At 44.6% G+C, this 16,720-nt stretch overlaps 1 protein-coding gene across 3 annotated transcripts; it reads left to right on the forward strand.

Annotated features, from left to right (window-relative positions):
- Positions 1-1,900: 1,900 nt before the first annotated feature.
- LOC119806631 (zinc finger protein OZF-like) lies at positions 1,901-16,367 on the forward strand. 3 transcript variants are annotated; one of them, XM_038318443.1, is made up of 5 exons: positions 1,901-1,980; positions 2,520-2,616; positions 10,805-10,931; positions 11,127-11,187; positions 13,905-16,367. In XM_038318443.1, the coding sequence occupies exons 2-5, from the start codon at positions 2,614-2,616 to the stop codon at positions 15,403-15,405; spliced, it is 1,692 nt and encodes a 563-aa protein (XP_038174371.1). In that variant the 5' UTR covers positions 1,901-1,980; positions 2,520-2,613; the 3' UTR covers positions 15,406-16,367. The 3 variants fall into 3 exon arrangements, with proteins under 3 accessions (XP_038174371.1, XP_038174372.1, XP_038174369.1); XM_038318444.1 differs by having other exon boundaries at positions 1,906-2,043; XM_038318441.1 differs by lacking the exons at positions 1,901-1,980; positions 2,520-2,616 and adding an exon at positions 3,431-3,486.
- Positions 16,368-16,720: the final 353 nt, after the last annotated feature.

A 16,720-nucleotide genomic window follows, 5' to 3' on the forward strand; every position in this document is an offset into this window, starting at 1 on the left:
AACTTGCTCTGTAGACCAGTCTGGTCTCGAACTCAGAGATCCACCTGTCTCTGCCTCCTGAGTGCTGGGATTAACAGTGTGAACTGCCACACCGGGTTTGCCGACTTTTTCTTACAGTGAGAAGTTCCCTTTGATAGTTATGTAGGCTTGGAGAATCAGAGATCCACCTTTGGTACAGGGGACATGAGTGGGTTGCAGGCTTTTAGAATCCCATCCTTTTTTAAAAAAAGATTTACTTATTTATTATGTATACAACATTCTGTCTCCATGTATGCCCACATGCCAGAAGAGGGCACCAGATCTCATTACAGGTGGTTGTGAGCCACCATGTGGTTGCTGGGAATTGAACCCAGACTTCTGGAAGAGCAGCTAGTGCTCTTAACCACTGAGCCATCTCTCCAGCCCAGAATCCCATCCTTGCTTTTGGCCATTCATGGGTGATCCTCCCTTGGGCTTTATTTCAGTGTTAATATGTTCCTTCAGTTTGGGAGGAGGCCCTTTTTTGGGGGGGGATTCCTTTCTTTTTAACAGCCTACTTATCTAGGTGGCATCAGGTATTTCCTTCTTTTCTCGCTGGATTCGTTTTTTAATGCTGGCACCTTTTATTTGACCAGTGGTGGACAATACTGACAAGCTAGGAACATGCAAACCGTTTTGAATTTAGCAAAAAGATTGCAAGTCTGGGTGCAGTGAAACCACCCCGTGGGTAGAAAGAAAGCTGTATTGGTGCTCCCACTACTAAGGCTGTCTCACAGGGTTAGGGGAAGATGGGAAGACAGATTCAAAATGGAGTGAGAGAAAGCAGATATTAGACAGCCAACATGTGGGGGTCTAAGTTGTTTGGTTTTGTTTTGTTTGAGTTGAGAAAAGGCACACTTTTAATCCAGATCTTTAACTCAGATCTAAACTGGGTTGTGCTTCTGCTAGAAGCCTATATAAGGATGTGGAAGAAGGAAGCTTTTGCTCTTTGCCTGCTTCCTCTTGCCTTGCTAGCAAGTCCATTCCTTCGCTGGCATTGGAGCCTGCCTCTTGGGATTCCAGTATCTACTGAAGACCAGCTGAGACTTTCAGCCTGTGTATTAAGCAACTACTGGATTCTTGAACTTTCTGTTTATAGCTAGCCATTGTTGGATTGGATTAGCTAGACCACAGCCAATAAATGATTCTAATAAAATATACATATGTACACACATTGTTGTGGAATATTTGTTTAACGATGCAACAATGTGTTATTCTTTTGTGTTGCATTTGTTTGACTCTGTGAAGCTGTGTTACTTTGCCTGATGTTCTAATAAAGAGTTAACAGTCAACAGTGAGGCAGGAGAACGGATAGGCAGGGCTGGCAGGCAGTGAGTATAACTAGAAGAAGAACTATGGGAAAAGAAACAAGAGAGAGCAAGGGGCAAGGAAAGAAGGGGCCTGCCACCAAACCAGAGCAAGAGTGAAGTGAGATTGCAGAAAGAAGAAAAGAAAGAAGTCCAGAGGCAAAAGGTAGGTGGGATAATTTCAGAAAAGCTGGCAAGAAACAAACCAAGCTAAGGCTGGGCGTTGGTAAGAAAGAATAAGACTCCCTGGGTGATTTATTTGGGAACTGGGTGATGGGCCCTCAAAAGAGTAAAAAAAACAAACATGTTGGCATTCCAACGTGGGACTAGAGTGAAAGAAAATCCAACAACAACATGTACATACTGTGTGTGTTCTGTTATACTAAAGAACCCTGACTATCACTCAGTGAGAGCAGACATTTATTGGTCTGAGAAACTGCGGCCTCCGAACCTGAAAACACAGTACAGAGGCTGACAATCAATTTTTGCAATACAGCAGGGAGGGGGAGGTCCTGGCTTCAAGAGGCTCAGAAACTGGTTCCTCCCTCCCCTCCCCTCCCCTCCCCTCCCCTCCCCTCCCCTTCCCTCTTCTCCTCTCCTGTTCTCTTCTCGTCTCTTCTTTCTCTCTTTTTCCCTGTTAATCGCAGGGTGAAAGGTAAACCAGATTGCCTGTTTTTGTAAATTCCGTGGGTGGAAGGTTTGCTGAAGTCTTGCGCAGGTTGGTGGTGGGGTTGTGGGGTGATGGGGGCAGGGCATTTCCTTTAATGAGGCCCGCCCTCCTTCTCCAGCAGGACCAGCCTATTCAAGGCAGCGCTTTGAGTTGTCTCCATGGTCACCGAGTCTGGAATTCTTAAACTTTTGCTGTCACAGCACTCTGAGGGGGAAGAAGTAGGAATTGTTACGAACAAGTGGAGGCAGGACAAATTATGCTTAAATACACTTTCTTTCCCCCAGACAGGGACAGAAAGCTAGGACCTAGAGTGTGTAATTTGAACACTATTTCGCCTAGGAAAACTTGTCTCCTGTCACTAGAGCTCCAGGACCTGAGCCAAAGGCTTGCTGGCCTATCAGAATAAAGGTTATTACTTTAGTGCCTGAAGTGTCCAATGAGGAGTATGATTCTTAGGTGAGGGAATTTGCCTATCCTAGGTCTGTTTCCTTAACCCCCAACATTAGGCATGTTTGTATTCTTAGCAAGTACGTCCTAGATCCCCGGGGCTAGAAATCAAAGTCGCCTTCGCTGACAGAAGGAGCAGCAGGAGGATACCAGGACACTCCTTGGCTGGAAATGGTACGTTCCGCCCGAATCTTGGATGTGGGGCGGAGGGATGCTGAATATGAAAGCTGCTTGGGAACCGGCCTTCCAAGGCAGCTGAGTCTGCAGCTGAGTCTCTCCTCTGGCTCCGGGTCCGATTGGGTGGTGCTGGGTACACAGGCAGAACCGCGGTCCTGTCCGTTGCTGAGCGCTCCGTGCTGCAGCGTGTCGGGTCAGTGGGATGCCCGCAACCTTTCCTGCAGTCTGGGCGGTGTCTCCAGAAGGTTGTGCGGGAGCAGCCTGGGAGTTGGACAGGAGCTCAGGTGCGGGTAGGTGGAGGTGAAGTTGCTTAGATGGTGAAGGTTAGGACACTGGTTTGTAACTGCCTGTCCTTCCCCTAAAATCTCGCCACAATACATGCAGTGTCACAGAGCATCAGTGACTCTCGAAGGGGAAAAAAAAAAGAAAGACAAGGAGGCAGACTCTTATCTTGACTGACAAAGACCGATTTTTTGGAGCATCGAGTGGCACTAATCTTTCCGGAACAAAGACTGAATGCCCTAGAACAGTGGTTCTCAACCTTCCTAAGGCTGCACCCTTTAATAGCGTTCCTAGTGTGTGGTGACCCCCCCCAACAATACAACTATTTTCTTTTTTAATACAATTTTTAATATTTATTTATTATGTATACAATATTCTGTCTGTGTGTATGTCTGTAGGCCAGAAGAGGGCACCAGACCTCATTACAGATGGTTGTGAGCCACCATGTGGTTGCCGGGAATTGAACTCAGGACCTTTGGAAGAGCAGGCAAGGCTCTTAACCACTGAGCCATCTCTCCAGCCCCCATACAACTATTTTCGTTGCTACTTCGTTACTGTAATTTTTCTACTGTTATGACTCCTAAGGTAAATATCTGATATGTAGGATATCTGATCGGAGACCCCTGCGCCATTGGACCCCTAGGGGGTCCTGACTAAGGTTGAGAAAGGCTGCCTGAAAGGATGTGGGGGACATGTATATACACAAAGGTAGCCACCAAGAAGTTAGAAATATTTTTCTTTCTGGTTTGACTGGGAGCAGAGAGAGTTGTTTTCTACAAAGATATATTGGATCTGCAGGACAAGAAGAATGGTCAAGCCAGGGTTGAGCAATTCTTTATGGCTAGGGGCTATTGGCCAGCACAGCCTGACTCAGTTGCTCATGGCCAGAGACTTTTACCCACCTAAAGAGTAGCTGCATTTAAAATGGGAAAACCAAACCTTTGTAGACTCTTGAATTTTGCCTCTCCGTCTGTAATGACTAGATGCAGGATGGCTTAGGGTCATAGCTCTAATCTTTGTTATTGGTTGGTTGGTTGGTTTCTCCAGACAGCGTTTCTCTGTGTAGCCCTGGCTGTCCTGGAACCCGTGTTGTAGACTAGGCTGGCATAGGTCTCAGACATCCACCTGCCTCTGCTTCCCAAAGCTGGATTTAAAGGGGTGTACTGCCACACCGTGCTCCTGGGCTCTAGTCTTTGTCAACCCCACTACTCTTTCATACTGCCAATTCTTAGGTTAGGTCTGGGGACAGTGAATATTCCTGCACCCACCCTAAACCTTTTTGAACAGGTAAATTCCCTCACTCCTACAGAGCTGAAGGTTGTTTCTGCCTTCAGGACTTCAACATGGCCTGTAGCAGATTCCCAAAATATCTCTCCTTGGCTCCCTTTCTGCCAAACCTGTAACTGCTCCTTTGTGTTCTTGAACTTGGCATCCCCAACCTGTGCCCCAAGTCAGGTCCAGCCCATAAAAAGAGCCAAGTTATTAGCGAAAAGCAGAAAAGGACAAGTTCAGTGTTGCAGTAAAGAAACCAGAATAGCTGCTCTGTGGGGGAAGGACGGAAATGTTTATTACAAACTGCCCAGGCAGGAAAGCAGAGAGAACCTAAGGGGGGAAACTTCCAGAGTTTTAAGGGAAGATGTGCCTGGGGGGAGGGAAGCCCCTGAGCTGGAACAGAGGGCTTTCAAGGGTATAACATCTACCCTTGAGTAGGAATAGAAGAAACCTTAAGGCTAGCATAGACGTTGGTATGCTAATAGGCACCAAAGGCATATGTGAATGGAAAAGCCATAGGTCCCTGTTGCCAGCCATAATGAGGATTTCAAGTTTAAGCAAGTGAGAAATATTTTTTCAAGTTCCTGAGGGAATGTTGGCTTTTGTCAAAATGCCAAGCTTTAGGAAAGCAAATTTCATAGGACTAGTCAATATGGACATTGGGAGAGGAGCAGAGATGTCTAGGGAGGCCCCTAAGTCTTCAGGGCCCCAGAGTGAGAAAGTTTAAAGAGGACCAAGGACTTGCATAAGCAATGCAGGTCCTGCAGTGCAGGTCAAGGGGAGGTCCGCCCCCTGCTCACCCACCAGTGCTGGGCTCCAGTCTCTTCCCGGCAGGGGTCTGACAAGTGTTAGAAGGGTGTGAAATCCCTTTCTGAGAGACAAGCTCCCCTCTCTGATTGGCACCCTGTCATTCTTTCAGCTTGAGATTCCTGAGGAAACTCCCATGGGGGAGGGGTGTCTATTGTTTCAGAGTCTTTAGACTATCCTCAGGCTTTAGACTATCTGCCAGGCAGGTTACAGTCAGAATTTATTGACCACTCATATTCGCCAGCATTGGTGGTGGTGGTGGTGGTGGTGGTGGTGGTGGTGGTGGTGGTGGTGGTGGTGGTGGTAATTTACCAAATACGCCTGACTTTGCTTTCTACCTGGGCAGTAACAATCCAAGTGCTTTTATTCCAATCTTTTAACTTGTTTGTGTTTTGAGACTGACTCTCACAATGTAGTCTTGAATTCATGATAGAGACCAGACTGACTTGAACCTTAAAGATCTGCCAGCCTGGCCTCCAGAGTACTGGGGTAAAAGGTATGAGCCACCGTGCTTGGCCTTTTGTCCTAAATTTGTTGTTGTCCTTTGTTTGTTTGTTTGTTTTAAGACAGCATCCGCTCACTATGTGCCCCTGGCTGGCCTGCACCTATGTAGGTAGAGGAGGCTGGCACTGACCTCACAGGGCTGCCTGGCTGGCTCTCCCTCCCAAGTGCTGGGATGAACGATGTGCACAGCCACACCTGGCCCCTTTATCCCAGTTTGAATCACTAACACTAACCAGCAGATCACACATTGACATTTCACAGGGTGACAGACAGCTCAGGTCACAGAATGTCCAGGAAATGGTTAAGAGGCTGCAGGGACCAGAGTCTGTGCTGAAGTCCCAGGTGGAGAGCTGAGGGAGGCCTAAGGGGAAGTCTGGAGGGAGCAGAATTCTCAGCAGTGCAGGTGTGGATGTGTCAATTGCCTGCTTGGGGGAGGGCAGGCTGTGGGATGGGAGTTTGGAGTGGGCTGAGTGTTTGGCCATGAAGAAACTGCTGGAGCAAGGTTGGGGTGGGGGACATGGTTAACAAGGAGTTGAGAAGTTTCCTGGCTTTTGACAGCTGACCCTGTCCTGACTCAGGCCTGCCACACTCTGGTGTTTTACAGTCTCAGGTTGGGGGTTCCATCTGTTGGGGATCACAAGGGCCCGTGTCTGGTGTTCTGGTATGATTTGCTATATTTTCTGGCGTTGTTACTTATTGGTGTAGTTAATGTCTCTTGGCGTACTGGCAGATGGTGGTGTTTGCTTAGGTAAACAAGCTGTTCTTCTGTAAAGGTCCCCCTTTCCGGGCCCTGATACTCTGTGTGTCACAAATCAGGTCAAGATTGCAGGCTCTGTCACTAAGGTGTTGTTCAGCACAGCAGCAACCGAGATCAGTCCCCGCCCACTTCCCTCCTTGTCTCTAGGAGAGTCACAGATTCAAGGGCTGTTTCCTCTCAATTCTGTGATCTGTGCCCTTGGGCCCAGAATTCTCAGGACTGAGAATAAATCTCTAACTTTCCAAGTGTTTCTGACATTGCCAAACTCACTGAAAAGGGATGGGTGAGTGGACTTGGCCTCTGTCGTAATTGTCACTGTCCTTGGAGTCTTTCCAACTCTTGTTTTAAAAAGCAAGTTTGTGATGGAGCTAGGCCATGCCAACAAGTGGAAGGAGAGTTGCAGTAAGGAGTAGGCCCCAGTGGTAGGTCCGCAAGCTTCTCTACAGTTTGGCTGAAGGAGGGCTGTTCTCTCTTAGGGAGAAGAAAACAGAGCTAAGTTTGGGTAAACAGAAGGAAGAAGAAAGGGAGGGTGCCACAGTTTGCAGCTAGATCAGACAGCAGTTTTCTCTGAGGTCATCCTGTCTTTGGGGTTACAGTGAGGAATGGGCAACTCTAGGATCAGAGTGAGTGTTGGCCAGCGGTCACTGTGCAGAGGACAAAAGGAAATCTACTTAAGTATTGTCTCTCTTCTGTTGAGTTTAGTGTTTATTATTGAAGCTAAAAGTTTGGATTTCCAAGCCCTGTTGGGAGTGAAAACAAAATTATTAGGGTGTTTGTTGTCCCACGTTAAAGGCACAGTGAGGCAAATAATAACACATGGAGTTGACACCTGTAGGGGTTCTGGTATTTGAACCTGGGTCCTCCAGGAGAGCAGCAAGCCCTCTAACCACAGAGCCATCTTTAGCCCAAAGATCTCTTTCTTAGAACAGTGATTTCTCTTTGTTAAGGGCGCAAAGCCCTTTGTTTTCCCAACATCATTGAGAGGAGATCAAGCACAACCCCTGTGTTTCTCTTTCCCTGCTGGTCTCTGAGTTAGCAAACACATTCAGGGGAGTAATTTATTATCCAGCTTTAGAGATACCTTCGCTTCTTGTCTATAATCAGTTCCCGTTATCCTTTCAGAATATCCCTTTTTCCCCTTCTTGTAACAATTTTTTTTTCAATTTAAGGCTGAGTCTCTCACTCACTGTACAGCTTTCCACTATTCCTGAACGTGGAGGATGCCCTGTAGTTCTTCTACCCAGAGTCGCTCCATTGGAAATAAGCAGCTTTCCCTCTCCTAGCTGCTTGGTTAAGACTGGGACATCATACCCACTTCTTCCCCATGCCGTGATCTCTCCTGATTTGGTCTTGTGCATGCTGTCAGTCTCTCTGAGTTCTTATGTGCTCAGTCCTGTTGTGTTTGGAGGATGACGGTCCCTTGGAGTCACTCACTACCCTTGGCTCTTAGAAAAAATATTTTTTCACCTCCTCTTCTGCAGATCTCTGAGCCTCGAGAAGGAGGGATTTGAGTCCATGTTCTTGGTGTGATTTTTATTGTTTTGTTTTGATATTTTTCCCCTTTTTGTTTAAAAGAGAGACAGATTTAAAGCTGGTGGGATAGGGAAGTGAAGATAATCTGAAAAGAGGGGTTGGGGAGGGAAAACAAATATGGTCAAAATATTTTGTATGAAAAATTAAAAGATTTATTTTTATTTGTGTGTATGTCGTGTGTGTGTGTGTGCCTGTCTACATGTCTGTGTGCGCATGTGTGTGGGAACCCAAGAAGGCCAGAAGAAGGTCTTGTTGGATGCCTATCATTAGAGTTGGTGCTGGGAAACCAATCTTGTCTGTTAGAAAAGCAGCAAGCTCTTTTAACCAGTAAGCCATGTTTCCCATCCCTGAAATATTATTGTTTTTTTTCAAGATTTATTTTTGTCTGTCTGTTTGTTTGTTTGTTATTGTGTGCGCGCGTGCATGCGTGCATGTGTGTGTGTATGTGTGTGTGTGGTTTTTCAAGACAGGGTTTCTCTGTAATGGCCTTGGCTATCCTATAACTCACTTTGTAGACTAGTCTTGACTTGAACTCACAAAGCTCCACATGCCTCTGTCTCCTTATTGCTGGGTTTAAAGGGATGTGCTACCACACCCAGAGATTTATTTTAATTTTTAATGATATATATGTTTGTATCTTTGTGTGAGCATGTGCAGAAGAGTGTGGGTGCCCAGAGAGGAACAGGCATTTTATCCCTCTGGAGCTGGAGTTATAGACAGTTGTGAGCTGCCTAATACGGGTGCAGGAATTAATCTCGGGTCCTTTGGTAGAGCAACATGGTTTTTTATCCATTGGGCTCTCCCTCCAGCCCCTATTTGTTCTCTTTTGTACCTGTAAAACAGCAATTTTAAAAATGCTTTAAAATATTTTGTTTTCTTTGTGGGTACTTTACCTGTATAAATGTGCTTTCGGCACATGGTTTTTGCAACCCTCTTGGAGCCAGGAGAGGGCACTGGAAATGGCGTTGGGTGCTGTGAGTGCCGGGAAAGGATGCAGATCCACTGGAAGGGTAGCCCGTGCTCTTAACCACAGAGCCCCTCACCAGCCTCCTGCAGCTTTTTTGCATTGCAAAGAATTTTATGTTTTTTAAATTTTTAATAGTGGTTATATTCAGCTACTCCTGGTGTAACTTTTTCTTTTTTATTTTTTTTGGTTTTTCGAGACAGGGTTTCTCTGAGACTTTGGAGTCTGTCCTGGAACTAGCTCTTGTAGACCAAGCTAGTTTCAAACTCACAGAGATCCAAATACCCCTGCCCGCCAAGAGCTGGGATTAAAGGTGTGAGCCACCACTGCCTGGTCGAGTATTTTGCTTTAATATGTGTTCCAGAAATTTTAGAGATGGCGTGTTACCATGTTGATGAATTCGAACTCTAAGAAGATGTGCCATCTTTCCTTGTTTTGTTATCCATCAGATTTCCCAAATAAAAATGGTGTCATGGGCCAGTGAGATGGGCTCAGTTGGTTGGCAAATTGGCACACCTGAGAAAATAGGAATCTCAGTTGAGGAATTTGTTCACCAATTTGGCCTGTGCACACAACTTCAGGGCATTTCCTTGGTTGTTAATTGGTGTAGGAGGGCCCACTCCAATGTGGGTGTTGCCATCCAGAATCAATGGGTCCTGACTTGTACAGGGAGGATAGCACAGCAAGCCAGTGAGCAGTGTTCATCTCTGTTCTCTGCTTCAGTTCTTGCCTACATGCTGCTTACTTGAGTCTTCTGCCTTGGCTTCCCTCAATGATCGATTGTGAACTGTAATCCATATAATCGCTTTCCTGCACAAGTTGCATTTGGTCATAGTGATATAGCAACAGAAAGTAAAATAGGACACCAATAAAAAGAGTTACTTATCAGGGGGCCTATTTGGTGTTTGACTAAGGATGAACCAAAGAACCCAGGTATATACTTTGTAATCCTGGCTTTTAGTTTAGTGCAAAGACAGAACACTATTTAAGTTCCTAATGAGTTGTAAAAAGAAGTGTATTAACTAGAGGCGTGCTGAGATGGCTCAGCAGGGAAAGACACTTGCTATGCAACCATGATGAGCAGAAGCCAATCTCTAGAACCCTTGCTAAGATAGGAAGTTGTTGCTGATCTTCACTAGAGCACTGCGGTGTGCTCACGCTCGCCACGCACATGCTCACCACGCTCACGCTCTCGCACACGCTCTCCAAACACAGCACACTAAGTCAAGGTTTTAGAAAGACGTCCAGATACTGTCCACCAAATCAAGTGATATAGCCTTTTCATCTAGAGAGTATGCTGGGTTTTAAACAAACTGCATCCCTCTGGTAATCCTGTGACATTGTTGCTAGACTCTTAGGGAGAAGATGATGTCGTTTTTTAACTTGGGGTACAGTTGCCATCTACTATTTGAGAAATCTCCCTATTTCTTCACAGCTATGGAGGAAGGGATCATTCTAGATCTCACTTCCCATTCACTGGCAAAATTGTTTCGTCCAACGTTTCTAAGCACACACATTTTTTAAATTTATTTTTTATTATTTGTTTATTTAATGGTTTTTGTGGGTTGTTTGTTTGTTTGTTTGTTTTGTGGCAGGGTTTCTCTATATAGCCCTGGCTGTCCTGGAACTCCCTTTGTAGCTCAGGCTGGCATCAAACGCAGAGATCCACCTACCTCTGCTTCCCAAGTGCTGGTATTAAAGGCCTGTGCTGCCACTGCCTAACAATCACACACTTTCTAAGGACAGTTGCTCTTGAGTCCCCGGTGAGTGGTAGACAATCAGAGTTTGTGATGAGAGTTGCTAGGAAGATGAGATGGCAGAAAGATAAACTAGCAAAAGTATCTGCAGCAGAGCTCGTGCTGTCCTGATGTCTCTTCCCAGAAAGCTCCAGTTCACTTGCAGCATTTGTGTTTGGGGAATCTTAGTCTGTACGAGCAGTGCAGTGTGATGACCAAGACAACTTGAGCACTTGTGGAACATAGTGTCATGTCAACTTCTTATTAATCCTGTGGGCATCTCCATACCATGAGGCTGACTGTCCTGGAAATATATGTGTGTGCTTTTAGGAGCCAGTGGCCTTTGAGGATGTGACTGTGAAGTTCACCCGGGAGGAGTGGGCTCTGCTGGATCCATCCCAGAAGCAGCTGTACAAAGATGTGATGCAGGAAACCTTGAGGAACCTGGCTTCTCTAGGTACCTGAGCATTGCCTTTTCTAGCCCATCATACTACGAGTGTTTCTAGTTTATCCGTGCTGATGTATGAACTGGATTATGGAAGGGGTGGAGGTGAATATGTCAGATGGGATCACTTATACCTCTGATTTAGCTGTTTTCTAATTTTTTCTGTTATTAATTATTCTTAAGGATTTCTCTCGTTCTGCATTTTAGGAAACAAGTTGGTAAACCAGAAGGTTGTAAACGAGTATGAAAATCTCTGCAGAAAATTAAGGTAATTTGTTTTCCAAGCCACATTTTATAGTTCTGTTGTGCTAGGACATTTTACGAAGAAGTAAAAGATGTATTTGATATCCAACATCAAACTAATTTTGTGTCAGGAAATTTTTTCCTAAAATTAAAATGTGCTAAGTATCAGCAATAGTCCATCGCAAACATTCTAATTTTGAGAACTAGAATATGATGTCACATGTGATGTGCTGTCATAGCTCATATACTTTATGCCATACATAGTATCTTAGTTTGGTTTTGTATTGCTGGGATGAAGACTGTGAACCAAAGAACTTGGAGTGGAAATGGTGAATTTTACCTTGCAGTTTGAAGTCCATGATCAAGGGATATCAGGGTATAAAGTCAAGCAGGAAGCTCTGGGCATGACCTGAAGGCAGAGGCCATGGAGGAATGCTGATTACTATCTTGCTCAGTTTGTTTTCTCATACACTTCCTGACCCCCTTCCCAACAGTGGCACTGCCCACGGTGAACTACACGCCTTCACATCGATCATCAATCAAGAAAATGCTCCACAGGCTTGCTTACAGGCCAGTTCGCTAGGGACATTTTCTCAACTAAAGTTCCCTAGGTTTTGTCAAGTTGACAAAATACTAACCAGCAAAATGTAGCCTGAGACTGTGTGTTCATTTCCCGGCTGCCCAGACCCAAATACTCACAGAGAAACTAAATTAATTGAAACACTATTTGGCCTATTAGCTCAGGCTTCTTATTAACTAACTCTTACATCTTAAATTAACCATTTCTATTAATCTGTGTATCAGCACGAGGCTGTGGCTTACTGGTAAGGGTCCCGCATCTGTCTCCTTCAACAGCTACATGGAGTCTCACATACTCTGCCTGCTCTCTATATCTCTTCCACCCTGGCTATATTCTGCCCTGTTATAGGCCAAAACAGCTTCTTTATTAGCCAATGGTAATAAAACATATCCATAGCATAAGAGGGGAATCTCACATCAGGAAAATTGACTCATTGTCTTCATTACACACAAAGACATCAGTTTTAAACCCTAACCTGCCCTTTCTGTTTGTCCACAAGATGTCACGGTAATATTGATATCACAATTTAAAACATTAAAAAACAGTCTTAATAAATGTCAACAGTTTAAGTCCAAGTTCTCCTTAAAAATTCAGTGTTTCTTACAAAAGTCGAAAGTTACCAAACTGTGGGCCCCTACAATATCCAAAAAAAAATTTAATCAGCTGCATACTTTTTTACACTAGGAGGAAAGAACCAGGGCATAATCAAAATCAAGGCAAATCAAAACCAATTTCCAGCATATAACAATCAGTGTGCCACATCCGGAGCTGAAACACCAGGTCCAGTTCCCCACCTCCGTTACTGGCAGCACAAATAGATGGTCTGTCAGGCTCAGGCCAGTTCCACATTAACGCGTGTGGTCCTGAATGGTTGTTCCACTCTACTGGTATCACCAATATGCTAAGGTGTCCACTGTTCCTGAGGCCCCACCTTTTCCTACGTAGACAGAGCAAAGGCTTTATTTGGCTTATGTGTCCTGATCATAGTCCATCATTAAGGATGTAAAAGCAGGAGCTCAGGGCAGGGCAGGGGCCCAGAGACAGGGACTGAGACCGAGACCGTGGAGGAAACTCCTTCCTCACTTGCTCTCCAGGGCTTTCTCAGACTGTTTCCTTTCTTCTTTTTTCTGTTTTCTTATATAATCAGGACCATCTGGTGCCTGGGGCCAGTACCACCCACAGTGGGTAGTCTCTCCCACATTGATGATGGATCACAAAATGCCCCCACAGATATGCCTAAAGACAGTCTAATGCAGACATTTTCTCAGCTGAGATTTCTCCTCAGTAATGATTCTACATTGTGTTAAGTTGACAGAAAACTAAGCAGGGAACACTTCAGCATTTCAAATGGGATACAGAGGGACCAAAAGATTGCCTAGCCAGTATTAGGGCTGTCCATTCAATCACAATGGCCTGAGTTCAATTGCTAGAACCCACATAAAGTGGCACATATCTGTAATCCCTGTACTTCTAAGAGAGACCCTGCTTCAATGACATGGAAGGAAACAGTACTCCTGAAAGAGGTTGCGAGCTCCTCCCTTGTACTGTAGCATACATGCATATCCACAAACACAATAAATGGACACGTTGTTCAAATTTAATGTTGTATTGATTTATTCCCCAGTCATGGAGCCAAATGGGGAATGGCTAATTGTCAGTTTATTTCATGGACATGCAAGTATTTAAAAGAAAAAAAAAAAAGACGATTTTGACTGATACCATTGCACATCCAAAACGTGCATAAGATTTGGATTGAAATTTGTATGGAAATGCTATGTAAATATTTAATGTTCTCAACAAGACATACCCCACCATTCATGAATAGCATTGTTTCTGTTATAGCTGTCCTCAAGTGGTCTTTTTTTTTTTTTTTTTTTTTTTTTGGTTTTTCGAGACAGGGTTTCCCTGTAGTTTCTAGAGCCTGTCCTGGAACTAGCTCTTGTAGACCAGGCTGGCCTCGAACTCAGAGATCCGCCTGCCTCTGCCTCCCGAGTGCTGGGATTGAAGGCGTGCGCCACCACCGCCCGGCTCTCAAGTGGTCTTTGAAAGCATTGCAGTCCAAACATGTTACAAACTTTTCCGAGCATGAAACAAACGATCATTTGTTTTCTTCAGTCATTAGTAAACAAAGTCTTAGCATGTGCTCTTCACCTGTTTTGCAGCAGTCAACTGGTAGAGAAATTCCATGACTATAAAGAAAGTCTTCAGTGTCCAGAAATCCTCAGCTGTATTCCAGATCCTTCTGTGAACCTGAAATCTTGTCCAGGACTTGCCACATGTGAAAAGCGTGTGTGTGGAGAAGGAAGCATTGGCCGTTCATCTCTAGGTGTGCCCCTGAACCATCAGGAAGGACAGAAACCTCGTGGAGGCCAGAGCTATGGACAGAAGTTGTATAAACATAAGGGGTTTGAAGGCAGCTCCAGTTCTCCTCTTTCCCTTCAGACACATAAAAGTGCTCACACTGGAGAGAAACTTTCTAAAAATAAGGAGTGCAAAGAAGACCTTCTTTGTCTCCGATCTGGTCAAAGGAATGAAGAACAAGCCCATGCAAAAATATCTTACGCTCACAAGCAATGTGGGAAAGGCATCTCCCATCCCCGTACTTTACAAAGGCATGAGAAGATTCACAGTGTTAAGCCCTACGTGTGTGAACTGTGTGGGAAAGACTTTGCTCGGTTAGGTAACCTTCTAAGACATCAGACAACTGACACGGGTGAGCATCCTCTTCTGCCTAATCATTATGGGAAAACTTTTCCTCGTTCTGCTTGCCTTCGAAGACGTATGGGAATTCGCAGTGGTGACAAACCCTATGTGTGTGATCAGTGTGGGAAAACTTTCCTTGATTCCACTTACTTTAGAATACATAGAAGGATTCACACTGGTGTAAAACCGTATGTCTGTCAACAATGTGGAAAAGCCTTCACTGCTTCTCGTTACCTTAAATCACATGAACTAACTCACACTCGGGAAAAATCTCATGTGTGTAAGCAGTGTGGAAATTCCTTTACATTTTGGTATCAATTCCAGAAGCATAAAGTAATTCACAGTGGTGTGAATCCCTATGTTTGTAAACAATGTGGGAAGGGCTTTACCTATTCCAGTTCCCTAAAAACACATGAAAGAATTCACACTGGTCAGAAGCCCTATGTGTGTGAGCACTGTGGGAAAACCTTTGGTAGTTCTGGTAACCTTAAAAGACACGGAAGTACTCACACTGGGGAGAGACTCTATGTATGTAAGCAATGTGGGAAATCTTTCAATAATCACAGTTCCTTTCAGTTCCATAAAAGAATGCATGCTGGGGATAACCCCTACAAGTGTAAGCAGTGTGGGAAGGATTTAGCGTCTTCGTCTTCCCTTCAGAGCCATGAAAGGAATCACTCTGGAGAGAAGCCCTTTGTGTGTTTGCAGTGTGGGAAAGGTTTCAGTTCTGACAGTTCTCTTCGAAAACATAAAATAATGCACAGTGAAGAAAAGCCCTATGTGTGCAAGCAGTGTGGGAAAGCTTTTCGGCGCTTCTTTGAGGTTCGAGTACATGAGCGAATCCACAGCAGCGAGAGACCCTATCAGTGTGAGACGTGTGGTAGAGGCTTTTCCAGTGCGACTCATTTGCGAAGACATGCACCAATTCATGGCAGAACCAATAAAGATGCTTGTAAATAACATGAGAAAGTCTTCTCTTGCTTAGCTCTCACAGAAATCAGACGACATAAAACAGCTTATGCTATCAGTGTGGGAAAATGCCAAACAGTTTCTAGAGAAGCTATTCTTTTGAATCAATGTGGCTTTAGTTCTAGAAGTTCCCTTCAAATACACGGACGTAGACACACTGGAGAAAAGCTGCAAGGAACGTGACAAAGTCTTTTGTGTTCTTTTCATTTTGGAGAACATCCAAAATAGTTCACACTGATAAAAAAAAAAAAAAAAACCTTATGCACACAATGTAGACAGCCTTTAGTTCTTAAGGGGCCCTCAAAAGACATTGTAGTAGTCATTTTGGAGAGAAACCCTTCATGTGTAATGTGGTGGCTTGAATAAGAATGTTCCAGACATGTTTATGTATTTGAATGCTCAAGTACCAGGGAGTGGCACTGTTGGAAAGAAGTAGATGTAGCCTTGTTGGAGTAGACGTGAACTTTCTAGGGGACGTGTGACACTGGAGGCGGACTCTGAGCTTTCAGAAGCCAGTGCCAGATCCACTCACTCTTCCTCTGCACCTATGGTTCAGGGTGCAGCGATCAGCTACTGCTCAAGCACCATGGTCCCAACCATGATAACAGACTAAGTCTCTGAAACTGTAAGCAAGCCCCCAATTAAATGATTTGTCTGAGAAGTGTTGCCTTTCTCATGATGTCTCTTCACAGCAATAGAATAGTGACTAAGACATGGGGAATCTTACAGATCTTTCTGTTATCCTTTTGTAGAAATGAAAGAACTCACTGAGGGTAGCCTCAGTGAGTCTCCTCTATCACTTTGGTAGCGTTTGAAAGAATGTATTGAGAGAACTCCTGGCATTGGAAAGCTTGTGGGAATATTTCTTGGTTCAACTCAAAATTTAAAAAATAGCAAGGTTTGGGAAATAAGTTCCATTAAAAGAGATACGTGATTTTAATGTTACAATCTCACCCACTGAGTCTGAATGCTGTCTCGGGTGGTCAGCCATGCTGGGTGGGCTGAGATCCACTAGGAATGTCACTACTGGGTGACATGCTGGGTGGCACAAGCATGTAACCCTACTTGGGAAGCTAGTAAGAAGGATCCCAAGTTTCCAGAACTGTCTGGACTATATTTTGAGTTTCTGGTATTCCCAGGGATACTGTGTTCCCCTTTTGGAAATTGTATCTTGTTAATCATAGAATTTAACCATTGAACCCAAAAGAAATCTCTGGGACTATTTAGTAAACTTGGAGTGAGTAGCAACCTACCAGGCAAGTTATAGGTAGTTGTATTATGTTTCCTCAAACTCTTTGCCTCCCTC

The sequence above is a fragment of the Arvicola amphibius genome, chromosome 2, assembly GCF_903992535.2.
Source record: "Arvicola amphibius chromosome 2, mArvAmp1.2, whole genome shotgun sequence".
NCBI classification, from domain to species: Eukaryota; Metazoa; Chordata; class Mammalia; order Rodentia; family Cricetidae; genus Arvicola; species Arvicola amphibius.

Bases quoted from the DNA above. Each gene is read 5' to 3' on its own strand.
- LOC119806631 (XM_038318441.1), top strand. The intron at 10,932-11,126 runs GTACCTGAGCAT...TCTGCATTTTAG, and splicing joins GAGGAACCTGGCTTCTCTAG to GAAACAAGTTGGTAAACCAG. The intron at 11,188-13,904 runs GTAATTTGTTTT...CCTGTTTTGCAG, and splicing joins AATCTCTGCAGAAAATTAAG to CAGTCAACTGGTAGAGAAAT.